This window comes from Tachypleus tridentatus, chromosome 6 (genome assembly GCF_004210375.1).
Source record: "Tachypleus tridentatus isolate NWPU-2018 chromosome 6, ASM421037v1, whole genome shotgun sequence".
Classification (NCBI taxonomy): Eukaryota; Metazoa; Arthropoda; class Merostomata; order Xiphosura; family Limulidae; genus Tachypleus; species Tachypleus tridentatus.
The window spans coordinates 45,749,874-45,770,774 of NC_134830.1; the positions used below are offsets into that span (position 1 = coordinate 45,749,874).

General features: G+C 29.7%; 1 protein-coding gene across 2 annotated transcripts in view; it reads left to right on the forward strand.

The window, feature by feature from the left end:
- The first annotated feature begins 1,107 nt into the window (after window positions 1-1,107).
- NO66 (Bifunctional lysine-specific demethylase and histidyl-hydroxylase NO66) overlaps window positions 1,108-20,901 on the forward strand; it is a 55,106-nt gene continuing 35,312 nt past the window's right edge. Inside the window, exons 1-11 of one of the 2 annotated variants that reach the window (XM_076504390.1) lie at window positions 1,115-1,530; window positions 2,515-2,644; window positions 4,314-4,385; window positions 5,851-6,175; window positions 8,205-8,322; window positions 10,832-10,931; window positions 12,250-12,363; window positions 13,057-13,163; window positions 15,512-15,619; window positions 18,160-18,194; window positions 19,527-19,621. In XM_076504390.1, coding sequence (XP_076360505.1) covers window positions 5,941-6,175; window positions 8,205-8,322; window positions 10,832-10,931; window positions 12,250-12,363; window positions 13,057-13,163; window positions 15,512-15,619; window positions 18,160-18,194; window positions 19,527-19,621 — 912 coding nt within the window. In that variant the 5' untranslated portion in view covers window positions 1,115-1,530; window positions 2,515-2,644; window positions 4,314-4,385; window positions 5,851-5,940. Of the gene's footprint in view, window positions 1,531-2,514; window positions 2,645-4,313; window positions 4,386-5,850; window positions 6,176-8,204; window positions 8,323-10,831; window positions 10,932-12,249; window positions 12,364-13,056; window positions 13,164-15,511; window positions 15,620-18,159; window positions 18,195-19,526; window positions 19,622-20,901 lie in introns of both variants that reach the window. The other variant, XM_076504389.1, reaches the window with a different exon arrangement.

The window sequence follows — 20,901 nt, forward strand, 5'->3', positions numbered from 1 at the left end:
AATACAGCCTTGAAAGGATGATATTATTCAATTTTGCAGAATCTCCTTCAATCTCATCAACCACGGGACGATTATAAAGAGCTCTTGGAATTAGCTGTCATTTTTCTTGGATCTCTTCCACACGGACGTTCTTCAGTTTCTTTCCGTACTTCTGGTGCTGTACATCGTGCACGATGGATGGCTCGAGCAATATATTCTCTAAAATTTGGATGTTCCAAGAGGAGTTTGGTAGACTGCAACCACGGCCTGCTTCATCTCGTGTTTCATTTGACGCACATTTCTGCAGCAAACTTGGCGATTTGTGTGTCTTTATAACTAAACATTACTTGCTCTCATGGTTTACAGCTAAGGATGCTTCCGTGGCAGCTCGAAGGGACCTTACACTACTCAAGGAACTTGCATTGCATGAAAATCATATGATTAAGGAAGTTGGTACAAAGGCAATGAATCGGCATTTATGGTATTTATCTGAGGTTGCAGTTGGGCTTGCTCTCTTTGATGACGGTGTAACGAATAGCGACAAACTCAAGATGGTCTCAAATATGAATACCGTGAAAGGATCTCCTAGGCCAACGCCACGTTTAACAGTTGATGCTGCAAGCAATGCTGTTTCCAGAAAACTTCCAGATTTTTTTACCTCGGCAACGAAGAAAATTTTCTACCATCTGGATATTAGTAGCGCATTTTTATCATTACCACCGAAAGAGTGGAGCGCCTCCGAAGAGTACAAACAAGGAAAGGACAGAGTAAAGAAACTTTTTGTGACAAATGACGCACCTGAAAGAGGAGAAGCTTTAATTCAACAGTTTACGGCAAAAGGCCGCACCAAGAACGAAGATCAATTTCAGTGTATGATTCAGATGGCAGAAGAACATCGGCGAACATAATGAGAAGGGGGCAGACAAGATAAAACTTCAATAAAATAAATTTTTCTTTCAAGTTTTTATGTTTTTGCTAATTATATAATCAATAAATATTAAATAATTTCTTTAAATAATTTAATTACCATTAACAATGTAATGTAGGGTAAATTTAAGGAAAATAGTGAACTTTGCGAGGGATGCGCGACCCCTAAATACTTCGCGATTGAAATGAAACTTTGTCTGTGTTCTTTTCATAGGCCTGGCATGGCCTAGCGCGTTAAGGCGTGCGCTTCGTAATCTGAGGGTCGCGGGTTCGCGCCCGAGTCGCGCCAAACATGCTCGCCCTCCCAGCCGTGGGGGCGTTATAATGTGACGGTCAATCCCACTATTCGTTGGTAAAAGAGTAGCCCAAGAGTTGGCGGTGGGTGGTGATGACTAGCTGCCTTCCCTCTAGTCTTACACTGCTAAATTAGGGACGGCTAGCACAGATAGCCCTCGAGTAGCTTTGTGCGAAATTCCAAAAACAACAAAAACTACTTTAATTCCTGTTGAAATGCCCTCTAGACTCTAGTACTAACGTACAGGCTATAAATCTTTCAGCGAAAGCGCGAAAATGAAAGTTGAAAAAATTTCAGCATTTTCGGTTTTTAAGAAAAGAAGAAAAGTTGTAAGTATACTCATGTAATTTACATTGCAAAGAACTGGAAATGTTTTCATGAAAAGTCCGAAAAGATTAGCTTTTTAGCTGTGTTGAATTAGGTTAATTTAAGTCTATGACTTACGAATACGAGTTGTGAATGTATATTACTGTTAGGCCTAATCTGTAGTTTGTATACGTGAGATCTATAATTTTAATACAGGGTGTTTGGAAAGTCACTGTGCACTTGTATATTTATTAACAGTCATGTTTCAGTATAGAATACATGAGATAAATATGAATGAAAATTATAAACAATGTTGAAAGTGACCCCCGTTGGCATCAATACAGGCTTGGATCCTTCTTATTTTGTTTCTAAACACTGCTATCAGTTGCTAGCTTGAAATAGACTGAAGGAATGTGGTTATCGCTGCTTTCAAAACTGCACAATGACTTTCCGAACACTCTGTATAAATGTTGGTGAGATCCTTTATAACAAATTATTAGTATACTTTGGTAAAAATCCAGTAAATTATAAAAATACTTACAACCGTCTTTCAGTGATAGTTTATGCCAGCCCATAAAATAATTTACCCCCTCCAAAAAAAAAAGTTAAGTTTAACTGAAAGAAAGCAATTAGTAAAACTTGGCAGTAGCTTTTAAAATGCCTTCAGACAAACAAAATACTTTTATTGTGTACTTACGGAGTCTCCGAGGAGTGGCGAAAATATTTTCTTCAAATGTTAGTTGAAAACTGTTTTGTAAGTTGAGTTCTAGCTCCCTGAAGGAGGTAGCTGCAGGTAGCCTTTAAAATGTCTTTAAACAAATTTACTGAATATACTTATGCTGCTGTGCAGAAGATCTGTAGGTACGTGAAAGAAGCATTTTGCTTATTGGAAGAGATTTTTAAAGCTACTTTAACTTTTACCTACACAGGTGGTAGAATGCTATCTAACAGTACCAGTAGAACTTTCAGAATTTATATTCACCCTAGTCTTAATTGTTTATGTATAGTTGGAAGACATAATGTGTTCAAGAACTTGATAAAGTGCAAACATTGTGGATGCAGTCATGATACTACCATTGATAGGGTTCCTGTTGAAGTTAAGGCAGTTGGAAAGAAAAAGCACAATAAAAGTATAATGTAAGGAGGAAATAATAATAAGATAGTTTGTTTTTCTGTCATTGTAATAACTTTTGTCTTCATTCCTTTAATGCATTCAGTGATTGGCAGATATAGACATGATTGATCAGACAGTAACCAATAAAAGTTGTACAGTAGTTATTTCTGTTAGATATGCAATATTCTAGATGTTGTGAAAATTTTGAAGAATGTTATTAAAGGGCAAATCAAGGTCCATATGGAAACACCCTGAGTAAAAGCAGTCTTACTTTGAAAAGACATTTTAAAGTTTTCTGTTAGAAATATGTGCAGTGGATTTTTTTTTCTCTTGTTTAAAGTTGCTATCAGAACATGGCAACTTCTTTATGACCCACTTTCAGTTGTGGGGTTAAATAGTGCTTTAAATTAACTGATAGCTTATCAGATGTCATTTGACTTCATACTACTTGTTATTAGAACAATGTGGCACTATGTTTTCAGGTATTAGGTAAAAAAAAAGTGATTGTATAGAAAGCTGAACTTAATTATGCAATATCACAACACATGAAACTCACTTTACACCTTATTCAAATATAATTGCAAATTAATCTTTTACTTAGATAAATTATATAATGAAATGAATGACACTTGTAGATCTTCATGGATATTTCTAATTTCCATATGAGCCCTTAAGTTTTAACATCAATAGAATTTTAAATAAAAAAGCAAAAGACAAATATTCTGTTTTCTCAAGATGATTGGTATGGGTATTAAAACTTTACTTAAAGTACAGAACAGTGTTTCAACCCTTTCTTGGTCATCTTTAGGTTAATAAATGTCTCTGTTAAACTGAAGATGACCTAAGAAGGTCGAAACATTCTGTACTTTATTTTAATTAGAGTTTTAATACCCATACTATCTGTCTTGAAAATACATTTTTTTTTCTTCATGTGAGATTCTCATCATCATGAGACAAATATTCTATTTTTAAACATAATGAAAATTAAAAATTCACCTTACTGAATGACAGTGTTATACATCGTACAAGAAACGTAGAGATAACCAGAACAAATATGCACTTGATTTCTCTGGAAGTAGTTCAGTTAACTCATTTCTACGTATTCATATCTAAACAAATTATGAAGTGAAACTGATGTGTGGGAAAGAGATAAAGATGCATTGATAAACTGAAGCAGCTTTCAGACTCTTTTACATCTTTCTCTTTAGTTGCTCAATTGTAAGTCTTAATAGTTTCAATACCCCTAGTGGACAAAGCACAGATGGCCTATTGTGTAATTAGCTTTGTGCTTAATATCACTCTCTTTAATTTGTGTCAGTAGCACATATTTCATATGCTGTTTTTTTGTAGAACAATGAAGATTCATTGTGACAGAAAAAAATCATTAAACCTCTTGTTTTTTGCTTCATTGCAATACTTCAGGTTTTACACTGAGTGAAGGATAGTTAAAAAATTTATTAAAAATTTCAAAACAATCTGAAAATAAGTTTATTCATATATCAGAAAAATCAATTAGCAAATTCCACTAATTATTCAGTTGTAATGATAAACCATAAATAAAATGGAAATGAAACATTCTAGTGTTTAAGAACTAGTGTAATACTTACATTATTTTACCATGATTAAGATAACAAAAGAAAGGTATTGTCTTTTATAGTAATTCAAGATTGTTAATGGTGTTTATTATTATAGGAGGGATCTGGTGACCATGTTTCACATACTACACCTGATCTTTCAAGTTCAGGAAGAAAAAGAAAAATAGCAGTAAGTACTAGATGCTGCTGTTACAATTTGATCAGAAGAATTATTGCTGTTAACTGTATATAAGGTGGTGTGAGAATTAAAAAGTAACTAACCTAAATTTGTGAAATAACTTTGTGCATGTAATGCTGTTTTAGTTAATTAATCACTGAGGTCTGGATTAGTAGCAAGAGTGTTGGCAATTTTTCTTCATCTTGTTACTTAATGGAACTTGTACAGTTATGTTTGTATAGCATGTTCATGTCAAACTGATTTTCTCTTGTTGAAAATCAGGAGAATCAAGAAGATACTTGTAACATTGTACTACTGAATTTCCATGAATAACAGTTTGAAAGAATGAGAGATTGGACACAATATTAAATACCAATGAATATTCTTTATTAAATAACTCAAACACAGTGTATATATATATGCTTAGGATCCTGGATATTCAATTTTGCTGGATAATGAGCTCTTTCTAGCATGTTCTGGTCAAGTCTGTATGGAAGACTTTAAATATAATGTTCTATAGTGAAAAGGTAACACAGACTTGCTCAGATTAACTAACACTAGTTGCGTGACTAGTGAGTGCAACAGGTTCTTGGTTTTTATGTATGCATTGTAATATATTTTTAACAAAAGTAATCAAAATGTGAAAATGACAAATTTCTCAGTTTAGCCTGCCAATACTTCAGTAAAATAAAATCTCTGAAGTTATATCAGCTGAATAGCAAATCTGGAACACAACACTACATCATTACTGTATATGTTGGCTATTGAACTCCTGCTGCAAGTTATTGCTTTTGAAGTGGGTTCAAAATACATCAATAAAACAATAAAATTGAACAAAAACATATGAAAAATGCTAACATTGAAATTGTTAAGATAATTAATTTGGAACGTTCTGGTAAACATTGCAATCAGTGCAGAAGAAAAATATGGTATTATTAATTTTATTCAATACTTTTCAACTTTTCATTTTATTCTATTTTGATATTTTTCTTACAGTTAGTGTTTAGGTAGATAAATTAAGAGATAATATAGTTTTACCAAAACAAACTTTGGAGAATCATTTAAGAAATTCAAGATTTTATGAACATGAAAAGTGTGATATAAAAAGAAATATTTTCATTCTTAGCATGAAAATTACCTTTTACTCAGACCGTTTTACTGAAGGCTGTAGAAAATCAGATACAAGTCTTTAGTAGAAATGCTTTTTTAGAAAAGTCTTTTTGGTAGCTTGCCATATTTTATGAAGATACACGAAAATTCAGAGTTATCTGTTTCAAAAGTTTTAGGGTTGGTTAAACTGACCAAGCACACTTTTGTAGGAGTTAAGGTTTTTATTCTATATCCAGTTAAAAAATATTAACAGGATTTTTGTATTCTGCAAACAGAATTTAGTTGAAATACCATTTAGATGGACATATATTCATCTCATATAGTGCCATGACAGATACATGAAAACAAGTTTTTATTTTTACAACAGAAAAATCGCTATTCGACAGGGGACATTACAGGTGAGGAAGGACCATCCCAACTGGATAGCCAGTTAAGCAAAAATCTACAGAGACAGAGCATGTCAGATAAAACTCTCAACAATATCTACCAAAATACAGATTTTTTGTTAAGACAGCCTGATATTCAATTAAAGAAAAAACACAGCAGAAAAGCATTGACTAATGATCGTGGACAGAAAAAAAGAAATGTTGGGAAGAGACTTAAAGAAAAAGCCACTAATGAAGCAATAAAAAAGGAGAAAGCTAGGTTTAATGAAAAAGAACCTTTGATTTATTCAGAATCTGGAGCAAGAGGTTTGTCATAAATCATTTTGGTATAAAAAAATTACTTTTATATATATATTTGTATAGCTTTGCTTATATAAGGAGTTGACTTGATATTTTGTGTAAAAATTAAAACTGAATTTCATAGATAAAATATTTCTGCTTTTTACAGGATTATTCAAGATTATAAAGTGATGTGTAACTGAGAATAGCCTTTCTCACAAGTGACAAATAGCACAGCTAATTACATCTGTGCATGTGGCTATTAAAGGGGCTGAAAATTTCTGAGAATTATTTATGACATGTAAATAGAGCATCAGATGGTTTATTTAATATTAATCTAGTTTTTTTTTTAACAGTGGTTTAGACCCCATTAAAGGTGATTTTGGTCTTTATAACTCCCCCTTAATTTATCTTGAAATAAAAGTAAGCACAAGCATTTTATAATTCATCATTTTTGTACAAAAGTTTATAATGGCAGTGACTACTAATTTACCAAAGATAATATTTTAACACATTGTTCAATAAAGAACTATTACACCAGACTGCATCTGGAAACTTTTTCCTGTTGATTTAGTTTTAATATGATGGCCCTGAATTCAGTAATGACATCCTTTTTTCTCTATCAAGTCTGAGTATTTCACAAATTACATTTAAAAAATTTACTAGTATATTAAATTTCCATTGTACCTGAATGCGTGATGACTGATTACTTCTGCTACAAACTGGTTAGAATATATGAATAAAAGATGAAGAAATAAAGGTGCATATTTCTAAATGTAACTATGTACAAAGAAACATATCAACAATATATATTGCACTATATGACTATACCTGCACTTTTCATGACCCATGATACTTATTGCAGTTAAATTTTGAAATTCAATCTGAAAAAAAAACAAACTAGTTATTACTAAAAGTATAATTAATATTAAAAATATAATTAATGTATTGAAAGTATGAATATAGTATAATTAATTCTAAAAAATAAATTTGTAATTTCATTTTCTGGCTTTTGTGGGAAAAACCTGACCTGACACTAAAAAACTAAAGTCGTTTTTGGATTTGGCATACTTTTTCCTATATAAACAACTGTTACTTTCAAGCCAGCAGAAACTATGCAGGGCAGTGTTATAGGTGCAACAGTTACAAGTTAATCTTTGACATGTTTTTAAAATTAACAAGTAATGACAAGAAACTTGTAATATTATATCTAAAACTCTAGTGAACTATAAATTTTGGCTCTATTTTGGGATCCACTGATTTTCTTTCTAAATTAACACACAGTAGGAGACACTGGAAGTGTTTAATTTCTTCCAATAATAATGCCTACCAGTCACAAAAGATTGAATTTAATAAACATAATTTAGTGCACTTTATACTTGAAGGTAAAAATCACCTGACAAAGAACACTGCAGCTAATTTATTCTGTTCTTATATCCATTTATATTTTGAATTTGTTGTTTTGTTCTTGGCAAACAAGTGTATGTGAATGTATGCTGAGTTTGAATGTGGAATTTGATAGATTGTGATTTACATGAAATTAATTAATGAAGATGTGTGCTTAGTTTTCTGTATGGTGTCAGTGTAAAGAAACACCAGATTTTGGAAAACAAAAAAATGTTTTAGTTCATTGGATATTTCATTGTTGGACTATAAAATTCATATCATAAATATTAGTAATAGAAAAAAAAGTAGTGCTTTTTCACTTAACAATTTGATAAAATCTTAGTTAGTGACATAAAGGGTGTTCGGAAAGTCACTGTGCAGTTTTATAATCATATTTTATTCAGTCTATTTCAAGCTAGCAACTGATAGCGGTGTTCAGAAACAAAATAAGAAGGATCTAAGCCTGTATTGATGCCAACGGGGGTCACTTTCAACATTGTTTATAATTTTCATTCATATTTACCTCCTGTATTCTATATTGAAACATGACTGTTAATAAATATACAAGTGCACAGTGACTTTCCGAACACCCTGTATATTTTCATTAAAATAATTATCAGTAATGGGTATTGTTTTGAAGTCTCAGTATTTTATTTTTGTGATGTTTTAGCACCAGATCTGGTTGAACGATCTGCAGACTCTTTACATTATATGTATAATAGTGCCAGTGAAGGAAAAAAATGTTTCAAGTGGGTTATCCAGCCTGTAACACTGGCAAAGTTTTTTAGGTAAGTTTATTATGTAGTCATCTTCAATGAATTAGAAAGACAGAGAATACAAATGTGATCAGTAGTTTGCTAAATTTTAGTGTTAACTAGATTTAATGGAATTTTTAAACTTAAGTTTTCCTTTTGCATAACTGTTTTAAAGTTACTTGTTTGAGCTTTAGAAATAGATTGAAGTGATTTATTGGGATCTGAGAGAGAAATTGAGCATTAACTATTCATTGGTATGACAGTGTGATGAAATATTAATTAATTTGTATCTTCAGTTAAATACCAATAGATATTTCCAAGTTTGTACAGTTCACATAAAAGTATTAAAATATTTAAACAATCTTTGCTAAAACCAAAAAACTATTATCAGTTAACGTGTTAGTAATTATCATTGTGGAAATAAGATAGATAAAACTTAACCACATTAAAATATGTGGAGTTTTCAACAAGTTTTTAGACTATGTGAAAGCAAACTTTATATATTTTATTGATTTTTTTAACATTTATCAGTTCATATAATGTTGCTATTAGTTTGTGTGTCAACATATTCTATGTTATCTATTCTGAAAATACTGAGTAGTATTAGAACATACAAATTTTGATACAGGTTGTTGAGAAAGGTGACACATTTGAAATAATTTTTCATATGAAAGTAAAAACACTTGTTTAAGATGCATAATTTTGCACTGTTGACTCTAATTGCTTGTGCTCCTCCAAGAGATCATTTTTACCCTCTGGGGGGCATGCCCCACACTGGAAAGTGCTGGCTTACACTATAGGATTTTAACTCAATGACTACAACTTACTTGTATTGTAAGTAAATATGTAACTCCCATGAAAGTTCTTTATAAAAATGAAACTAGTTGATGAAATAGGTTTAAATTTGTTCTAAACAATCCTAAGATTATTTTGTTTTAGAAAAATTACATTTAATTTCTGCTGTTTATAATGAAACATTTATTTAACATAGAGTTGTATGGATTCAGACTCTGCATAGTTCATATGCAACGTGACTTTCATTTTGAGTCAAAAAATATTATTTATAATCTTATGGTTTTCATTTGCATAAACTCTAGAACCTCAAATATCAAATGTTCTTAATGCAAATGTTTATATTTTATTTTCCATTTTCTCTATTATATCATTAACTACAGATGTTATCATCAATGAAATTATTAAATTTAAGAAATGGAAATATGTACATGTATTTAAATGTTTCTAGAACAATTTTGTAATATTATATTTCTTGTGTGTAATTTAACATCTTTATCTTATCACTTGGAGTTTATTTTTAGTTTTTCTTTCTAGATATTTATCTTTTATTCTTGATGTAGGTATGCTAATCTGTTCCTACCAGTATGTCCCCAGTGTTCTATATATATTATTGGACAAAAGATATTCAAAAATTCATTCACTAATGCTTGCACATGTGAATAATACCATCTTATATGGACATTTTAAGTCAAACTACATCAGTTAATTGTATGCAATCATAAAATTTTCAAATTTGCATTTATAAATACAAATAACACAATTAATTAAAATATAACTGTAAAACATAAATTCAGTCTAACTCTTTAGCAAAGTAATACATATATTGCAAGAAACACTTGTCAAGTACTATGTATACCTCAGGAAAACAATGGGTTAAGCTTTTTTTCTATCTCATATTACAAATTCAGACACTGGTATAGATTTCATCAGGCTATAACTGAATCATGTGAAATCTTTTTTTTTTTTTAATTGGTTGAAAGCATGCCATTGAACTTCACAAACTGTCACCTGGCAACACAGCTTTGACCTTAAGCTGAGAAATATTAGAATGTAAAACCCCCTATCAAGAAATTTTTGGAAAACTTCCAGGTACTAATGAAAGACAGGTTGAACTTTAATTTGATCTTACATGCCAATGGTCTTTATTATATTCGCATAGTATCATGTATAACAGCTTGTAAAGTTTAGACTTATAATGGCAAGTGGATCATGTGATAGCATATGCTCTTATGTGATAAAATGCTCTTTTAAACTAAAGGAATAAAACTTAGATAATATGAAACTTTAAGTTAGAATGTATTTGATAATAGTAACATCATTAAAATAGATTCATATTAAAGTGGTTTAATTAAATTTTGAATGTGGGATTAATATTTTCATTAATGGGAAATAATAAGTAATTACTACAACACATACATCATGTTGATGTGTATCCATATGTTATATCTAATCACTTAAGTTACTCATTTAACATGGAGGCATGTAGGGAAGACTAAATTTATTAAAAGTGAATACAAAAGACTTGGATATTCTGCTGTAAGCTGTATTTTCTTTATTCTATTGTAATAAAAGCCAATATATAATGGGGTGGGGGTGATTAAAGAGCTCATTTTTGGAAAAGGGTGGCACTTATTTTTCAAGTGTTAATCCTGAAATGAATAACAAAGATGATAAGTTTATGTATCCATGATTTTAATATTACATTGAAATTCTCTTTTTCCATTTATCTTTTATGCTTTTTTTTCAGTGAATTATGGGAAAAAAAACCATTACTAGTGAAGAGGCATAATCAAGACTATTTTAAAAATCTTTTTAATTCTAAAGACTTGGATCGAATCTTACGGGAGGTAAAAGAAAGTTTTTAGAGTTTATAACTTTAGTATACAAATAACTAAGATTCTTCATTTTTAATTTCTTGGTAATAATGATCAACATTATATCTGAAAAGGAAGTCAGGGTTTCATATGATCTGTTCCAGATGATGGGATTAGATAATTAAAAAAAAAAAGTACATAATTAGCATGGTAGAGAACTAAGTAGCAATAAGTTAACAAATTTCATAAGTATGGTGGATAGCAAAACAGTGAAAATATAGTTCAACCTACATAATCAGTGTTTTGTAAGTTAAAAATGAAGATAAAACTTGTTTTTGTTATACAGCACATTGAGATAGTTCAGAAAAAGTTTAAAGTTCAAGTTATTTAATAGTGTGGGTGAAAATTCACTCTACTGTAGCTGAAGAACATCTGAGAAGCTAAATAGTAAAAAGCAGCTTGAATCTAGTTGATCAGTTTCACAGATTATAACATAAGACAAGACATTTCATCTTAATATAGTATGCCAGTGGTTTCTAACCTAATTACCTTTATTTGCATGACACCCCTGCCATCACGTGAAATATTTTGTGCAGTGTTTTATTTTTGTTGTACTTAATTATTCTTCGTAGGGTGAACTCTTAACACTTCTAGCAACTTGTTGCAACACAGGTTTGACATCAATTAGTTATTCAGTTTGGTTGATAGCTAAAAACATAGATGATAGTTCAGTGTTTGTTTTGCAGTGAAGCAACCATGGTTAGATATCTATAGAACAGATAAATCAGATCTTTATTTTTATTGTTTGAATGAGAAATTTTTCCCTCCATTATTTTAAAAAGCTGTCACTTTTGGTATGGATGTTTACCTCATGGATGATTTGGTGTGTGTTGCTTTAGTGTGAGGTATTACACTTGTGAAAACAGAAAGAGCTGCTTTTTATTTGAGAAAATTACACCATAGTGTTTGTTGGAATGTTTTATAGGCATTATTCTAGGTATTGCAATGTGTAACAAGCAGTGGGTTATAAGTTCTTACACTATTTAACATACAGCCAAAGAAAAGATAAATGTAGAGAGAATAATTTATTGATGTAATTATTTTTTAAAGATATAGAACATATTTGAGAGTTTTTTTGTTAAGTAACATAAAAAATATTTTCTTTAAAAACTTAAAGCAATGGTTACTCCACTTTTCTAAATTTTCAAAGTTGGGTATTTAATAACTAATGTATATTTTGGATTGAAGAAGAGGTTAATATTAAAAATAAGTGAATCAAGTATATAAATCATTTAAAATGTACAGGAGCTTTAGCAGGAAGTTTTCAATTTTTGAATTCATTTATTTTCAGAAACACCTGCAGTTCAGTAAAAATATTGACATTACTTCTTACATTAATGGAAAAAGAGAAACTCACAATCCTGATGGTCGATGTTATGCACCTGTAGTATGGGATTTCTATCAGGTTTGTGGTTTTTGAGTTTTTCAGTGTAGTTCATGTACATTTTAGTTTATATAAAATGAATAAAGTGTAGAGTATGTACAGAATAATTTAAAGCTTATTTGCAGTTTGGCTGATTTGTTATTTTGCATGCCTACATACTTGGATTGAATTGTATAGTTTAGGACTATTTCCACTGAAGTGTATAGTCAAGTCAGTGAAGATTAACTGGAATGCTCTAGTGATTAAAATATTTGTTATTCTTTTTGATGCAGACATTCTGAATAAAAACTGAACTATATTAAAGTGCTTGAGTTTTATTATGTATGATAACCATTATAACTTTGTTATTGTTAGACTTGTTACGTTGTTTTATGACATCTGATTATCTAATGTCAAATGTTTATCTTTGATTGATAATATATATTAATCTTTTTAACAGCATTTTTTGCACTATTGATTTAATAATAAACAAACCAAATACTTAAAAGTAATCATGTTTGTTGCTTTAAAAAAAGCATTAGTTTTTTTTTTTAAGTGTTGCAATAAATTTATGGTTTAATCTTTATTTTAGTCAATTTTGAGTATTGGGTTAATTCTCTGCTCTCCGTATTACATGTAGTTAACCAGTTTGTAGAAGCTTTCAGTTTTGTAAACTATGAGTTAAGATGAATTACTGATGGCAAGATATAATGGAATATTTAATGGTTATTTTAGAATGGTTGCTCTGTGCGCTTACTAAACCCACAAACATATAGTCGTACAGTGTGGAAGTTGTGTTCAGTATTGCAAGAATACTTTGGAAGTTTTGTAGGAGCTAATGTGTAAGTATTGTTTATGATGGTTGTTTTATTAATATACTCTTTTCAGTTTTTTTATTATCATTGATCATTCAAACTAGATAGGAAAGTAGAAGGCTGTGCATATTATTATTGTTCATTTGTTTTCCTGTTACATAATTTATAGTGTTTCAGATTTATAAGACAGTAGTTTGTTGTCAATTCTTGTTAGTCAAGTCTTTGACTGTTAATTAATTTTTTAAAAGAACTAAATTTGATTACATTAGTGGAGTTAGGTAGATAACCAGATTAACTTTCTTGCCCCAGGTATCCTTTACTGCACATGCCACAATGTTTTAGTGTCTTACATTCAAAAGTTTATTAAGCTACTTTTTGTTTATGTGTAGCATATAATCTTAACTAATAATACATATTTTAACAGTATTTAGGTTTTAAGTTGCTAATTCTACAAGACAATAATAACACTTATCTTTCATGTCCTCTCTATCAGTGTTTGTTAATAGTTATCTCTTACATTTACTTATGTATTAACTATAACCAATAGAAAGTCAAGGTCTTTTTCATCTATCAAATGCCATGTTGTATTATGTTACATTAAGAATAGATAACCTTGAGTTCTTTTGGTTCATATGAGAATCACAGTGGCTTGTTTAAATTTGTAATGGCTCTTGTCACATACTAAGAAAGCCAGAAAAATTTTTATTGTAGAGGAAATTGTTTTTTGCATGTCATTAGTCTATGTTCTTTGGTACATTATTTAATTAAATCAAAATCATTTAGTACATTACTGTTGTGGTATAAAAAAAAAAAAAGGCTTAACCATTTTGACGCAGTTGGCGACAGCAGTCGACTTGAAGGCTCAGCGTGGCAGACGACCTTCCTTTATTCCTGGTATGCTTATGTATTGAATTTAACATATATAGTATTGGGTACAATCACTGAATATTTCACGGACTTTTGTTGAGTTATTGCCGATATATCATGCTTTTAGTATTGATACTGTAATTAGTTGAAGTATTAAACATATATATTCAGTGCCATGCCAAACATTATAAATTGTTATTTAGTGCTGAAAGGGTTAAGTGTCCTCAGTAATCTATAGTGAGAAAAACAAAGGTTGGGTAAGTACTTTGTTTCTTGTTTTTCATGTTTATTTTGTATTATTATTATAAAAGTAATTAAAATATAAAAATTAGAATTCATTTCAGTTAGTTAAGAGCAGATTAGGTAAAATAAATAATAATATAATAAACATATTTCATGAGGCAGACATACAAATAGCTTGTTGTAATTCATAGGTAAGGCAATTTGCTAGCATAATGTGAGCTGCATGTGCCCTGAGGGATTTATAATGGCATGGATAGTAGGTAGACATAGTTGAAGGGGCTATAAAACAATAGAATTTAGTTATAAATATATATATGTACTGTTATAAGCTTAAAGCTACTTAAATATAATTTTGTGTTACAATTTAAAGTCATTCTTAAAAGAAAAGAAGGATAATTTAGATTTATTTCTCTTTTTTGTTTTTGTTATGAGGTCAATAATATTGACTGTTTCTGTTTGAAATTGGTAGGGAAAATTAATAGAGATAAAATAAAGTTGTACTGGAAAAAGTTTGAAATCTAATTATGAGATTTTAGGGATTACATAGAGCAAATTTGAGATTTGTGAGTTTAGTATTTTTAATCTTATGAAAATTATTTTGCACATGGACTGTTCAAAACAAATACATAATACATTCATGGATAAATCTTTTAGTTTATTAAAAATACTTCACTAAATATGATTTTCTGTAGGTGAAGGACTTATGTTAATAAACTCTCTTTGTTGATGACCTGACCTGAGAAGGTTGAAATAGTGTTCCGTACTTTATTTTAATTAGTTTTAATACCCATACCAGCCGTGTTGAGAATACATTTTTACTTCAAGTGGGTTTTTCGTCATCATGAAATTTAGGTTTTTGTTTGTAATTATTAACTTCTTATCAAAGCAACTACCTGTATAGATCAGAATTAAAAAGTGATGTGGTAATTATTATTGCTAATTTAATATCCTGTTTCTACTACATTTATGCAAAATCATAAAGCAGACTTTTTAAATATTAGAACACAGTGACTCACTTGTTTGGTATCATGCATCTAGAAGACAGTATTACATTAGTGATTTCAGGTAACACTGTGCAATTAAATTACAATAAAATAATCAGAGAAAAGACTGTTGATTATTGTACTGTAAATAAAACTTGCTTTCATTAATTTGTTGAAGAGGTTTTAATATACATAAGTACTTCTGGGAAGGAGCTTTATGTTTGAGCTTTTAAAATTTAGTTTTGAGCATATGAGCAACAATTTTATCTGATTTTTCTCTAGATACCTGACACCAGCTGGAACTCAAGGGTTTGCTCCTCACTATGATGACATTGAAGCTTTTATTCTTCAGCTAGAAGGTAGAAAGTTGTGGAAGCTGTACAGTCCAAGGTGTGTGCATGTAATATTTATTCACTTTTAACTCTCTCACTACAGGCTTGGTCCCAGGGACCAATCTTGTCATAATATTGCTTATTATAGCTTTTATACTATAACTTTTAATACAGTATCTGTATCTTCACAATATTTGGCAAACATTTAGTAAGTGTTAAAATCCTTTTTATGCAATAAAATTTGATTTATTGATGACGTATTTTTACTAAAGATTTGTCTGTGAATATAGATTAATTTTATATACTAGTCTGAATACTATGTGATTTTTATGTTAAGATAAAATACTTCTCTTCATCTCAGATTTTATTTATATAATCAATAAAACTTCCAAAATAAATTTCAGATGTGTTTTCAGCACAACTTTATATTTTAATCTTTTATTTTCAGTACCCTAGCTTGTATAACAAGGTTGGTCAATTTGACTGACCTTGTAATCACCAATAAAGAAGAAAAGAAATAAATCTCAGTTACTCCCTTGTTTTTTCTTTCTAGAATTACCTCATTCTATTTACATTTAGATTTTATTTTTTTATTGCTCTTTGAACTCTAATTACTATTCTCCCAATTAGAAGTTAAAAATCACTTAAATGTGTAGCTCTTGTTATGCTGTTGAATTAAATCAAGCACGAGCTACTTGTTGACTGTTGATGACACTTGACTTTACATTTTATTTTATACTGATGGTAGTACTACACTAAACAGTTTTTATTTAAGTAAATAATGCACCCAAGAACACAGTATAATAACTTGATAGTTTTCTGGCTTTCCAACTGTGAGATAAGAGCTGTTAGGAATTCAGCTTAGCTTGTTGACGTTTCATGTGGGAAGAAGGTGTCTGGTTGTCTATTTCATGGCTATGTAACCAAAAAACACTTTAAAAAATTATGTATTGCCTCGGCAGTGACAATATTATAAGTAATTACTTAAGTAAATTTTATACTTTTTGGAGGTGTAGTGAATAAAATAGAGAAAACAGGATGCCTAGATAAAAAGTCACAATTCTCACACAAGAGGAAATCCTAGATTTTTTAAATATTGCCTCATAGAAGTAATAACATAATACTTGTATACTGTTAAAGTATGGATTATTACTATGTATTTCTGCTCTAAGTATTGATATTTTATGAAAAGAAAGTAATTAAATTATGAATGTATCTTACTCTAAAACCTTGTGTTCTGCATGGAAGTGGATGGCAATAGGCAGAGGGTTAAAGAGTAGCTTCGTGTTTAAAATATTAATTCTGTAATACATTCTGTGCTTGGATTAATTAATTTTTCCCATTATAAATAAACTATTGCTTTCCTTCAATTTTCACTTGCATGTTTATATTTCAGTTTAGCAGGCATAAATTGTTACATAAGATTTTTCAACTGAAAATGAGGTAAAGACAGAAAATTAATATAAAAATATTTATTTTGTAGCTATAGCCAATAAACTGTAAACTTCAATCTCATTCAGACCAGTATATATTTTTTGCTTCTTTTCCTGAATATATTAATGTATGCGAGGGAATTGTAAATTAATAAATAATCATTCTAAAATCCACATAAAAAAGTGTGAATAATGTAATTGTATTTTTTTTTCTTTTTCCAAAATTTGTATTTTGGATTTGTGAGATAAATCAACCTTTTGAAAACCTCAAATTGCAATTAACCACTAGAAATGACTTAAGAGCTTTAATTGTGTACAGCTGTATAAACAAAGAACTCTTGCTAAAAATCACAAACGGAACTGTTTAGTAGTATTACGTTATTCTTGGCAACTAATTTTCAAAATTTATACCTTTTTAAATATTTCTTGCTTTTTCTGAGATTAATAGTTACAAAAGTAATGTTTTTTGGTTGACTTAGAATTTTGAGGAAAACATTTTGGATAAACATATAAGTACAGATAAATTACATTTGTTTTTTTGTGTATAGTTTTGAAATTGACGATTGTATTCAGAACAATAACTGTTGGTAAGCTTTACCATGATGATATATGTTCACAAGGTATTGGAAAGTGAGAGTCAAACATAAAAAGTGCAGAACAACATGTTTAATGTGCATCATATAACATTATACCAGTGTTTGTAAAAGTTAATTGAATAAAATTTTGTATTTGTTGTATTTGATGCTGAAGGTGATTATTTACTTCCTCATTCTGTAAAAGAAAGAAAAGTTACAGTTATTAAATGTGACTCAAAAAAGCTGTTGATCATAGAGATAAAACTGATAATAGCAAAGGACCTCATTGGTTCAGCATTAAGTCTGGATTTGTGTGTTAAAAACTGGGTTTTGATACCTGTGGTTGGCACAACACAGATAGCCCATTGTGTAGTTTTGTGCTTTAATTAAAACCAAAATAAACAAATACCAGCAAAGATAAAAAAAAAATCATCTGATGATTGTCATCAATACTTAATTTTGTTGTTGGGTAAACAGCTCATTGGTATCCAGAAACATACTTAGTACCTGTAGTATTAAAAGGAATGTTTTAATAATAAATTTTCATAATAATAATAATATTGGATCATGTGTCTGGCTTTTTTCTATAGGTCACCATCAGAAGAACTTCCTCGATATTCAAGCCGTAAGTTTATGTTGGTAAAAATAGGACATTGCATTTCTCTTATTATGATCTGTAGTGTAGCAATTTGTAATGGGTTTTCTTCACATTTGAAAGAAATTTTGCATAAAACAACATTCTCAGAATTTTTGTTGTAAAACTTGTTAAAAAAAAGTTATGGAAAACAAATTATTTACTTGTGATAACAGTAGTTGTAAACTAATAGTATGATAAAACATAATTTTAAAAAATGAGAAGTTGGAGAAGAATAGAAGGTGAAGGAGTAATTCATATATGATATAGATTTTAATTAGAAATAAGAAAATATTGTGTATATAAAATATTTTTTGTGACAGTTGCTGATTTTTTGCAAAGTGTCAGCTATTGTAGGATTGTAATCAGTTGTATGATAATAAAGTTTAAAAACTTGTACATATGAACTGAAAAGTAATTGTTTTTATTTTTATTTGAGACCAATAAAGTTTTTATTGCAAACAGAATCTAAATTACTGTTAAAAACAAACTAAATTTCTGACTGGACATTAGTGGCTTTGAAGTGTTTTTGGCATAGTTCTACACAAATGTTTTGTTGTTTAAGATAAAGAAATAAACTAGGAAAGTATATCTGATATTATTTGTGTAAAATATTATATTTAAATAAAAACATTGTTATTAATTACGAATTAATCTATTTCATCAATGGATGCACATTAATAGTTTTAATACTGGAACTATGTTGACATCATATTTGCCATCATAGAAATGTTTTCTTATTTTTGGAAACAGACCATTAAGAGTGGGGACTAACCATCTCCTTAATTCAGGTTAACCACTTTATAATCTTAGAATTTTTCATGGAAAATTAATAGTAGAAACTATCCTTGTTTGGAAAATGTATGTGTTTGAGGAGCTTACTGAGATGTGTAAGGCTTATCATAAAAGATCAGTAGATTCTGCATTTAAATGATAAAATAGTTTAATATCTGTTCAGTAATCTCTATTCTGCTGTTTAAGATTTAATGTACCTCTACTGGAATTTATCTAATTTCTAGATCATTTACAGTTTTATATTTGAAAAGTTCTAAGTTTATTAGTATTACCAATTCCTTGATCTAAATCCACTGGGGTCTTTATTCTCAGTTATATTTTTATCTAGACCATATGTTGTGGGACTGTTTGTTTTAAATGCTAAGCCACGTCAAACTATTTGCTCTGTCCACTGTGGGGAATCGAACCTTAGATATTTAGTGTTGTAAGTGCATAAACTTACTGTCATTCCACTGGCAAACATCTTTTGGGATATTTTGTCACATTTTTATTCTGAAATTCCCGATGAGTTTGTTTTTATTTCTTCAGCTAATTTCTCTCGAGAGGTTATTGGTGAGCCTATTCTGTCTGTTGAATTGCAAGCAGGGGATTTGCTGTATTTTCCACGAGGAATTATTCACCAGGTATTTTTTTTTTGTTGTTGTTCTTTACACATTAATCATAATTAGGGTTACAGAATTGAAAGATACACATACCTTGAAACATTCAAGCATAAAACCATTAGTAGATGCTGAATTGTTGTACTGAGAGGTAGGAAATGGATCATCTTAACAGGTATGGAGTTTAGTTGTTTATCCAAATGTTGTGAAATATACAGATGTAGAAAATATCCTGGGGTTGTAAAAACATGTATCTGTACAAATAGTTTCACAAGATTAAGCCATCTTACCTAATTGGCTGATGTCTAATGTTATGTGTCATGATTATTGGAAATTGAGACATACCACCTTCATTATGATGTTTTCATTGTATCTTTTGAACACAGTAATGTAAGCCCTGTGTGTTTAATTCTTGTTATTTCATTTCTGAATAATCTTTAGTAATTTTTATTTTTTTAACATTAGAAATTTATACAATTGAGTCATTTAAATATTGCTTAAACTTAATATACTACCTCTTAATTGGTGATGTTTTTCAAATAAGATTGTCACTGCAGAAAATGCTGCTATTCTACAAGATAAATTATTTGTTTCTGTGCATTTGTAATCTTAATAATTCCATTAAAATAGGACTTTTAAACTTCAACACAATGGTATTTCTAAAATGAAATATACATTTAATGCCTTTTTACTCATGAAAAAAAAGTTTGCTGATTTCCCCCTGTGAAAACATTGTAGTTTACAAGTTTTTTTAATGCTTATTATTATTACCCTGTAGCCTATTAACAATGTTTTATTCACTGTGAACTCTGCTCATATGTTTGGTAAAAGCTGGAGGAAGAACTCTCTGCTCTGTGAACAATCTAAACCATGAAATGTGATGTGTAAACCATGTAAAATAATTTATTCAAAAATATCAGCTCTTAGAAAGAAACTCAACACTTACCAAAACACAGTTAACACATGTCTGGCCAGGACTTGGCATTGATTTTAATAAACAGTATATCATAAATATCAATATTATTTCAAATAAAGAAATCTGGAAAAGATTCTTAAAGGAAAACCTAATTCTAAAAAAATAGAGTAAACACAGTATTCCAAAATTACATTTCAATATTAATAACAATATTGAGTGATAAACAGCAGTAATTCACAAACTGTACTGTTCATTAACTTTGTTGTGACTCTCTCATAGTGAGGTTTCTGGTAGGGTATTTATTCACTGAGTGTGTCGTGAGTTACAACCTTATATGATTGTAAATTTACATAATCTTCTGCTACATTAAGAGTATGTTTCATCATTA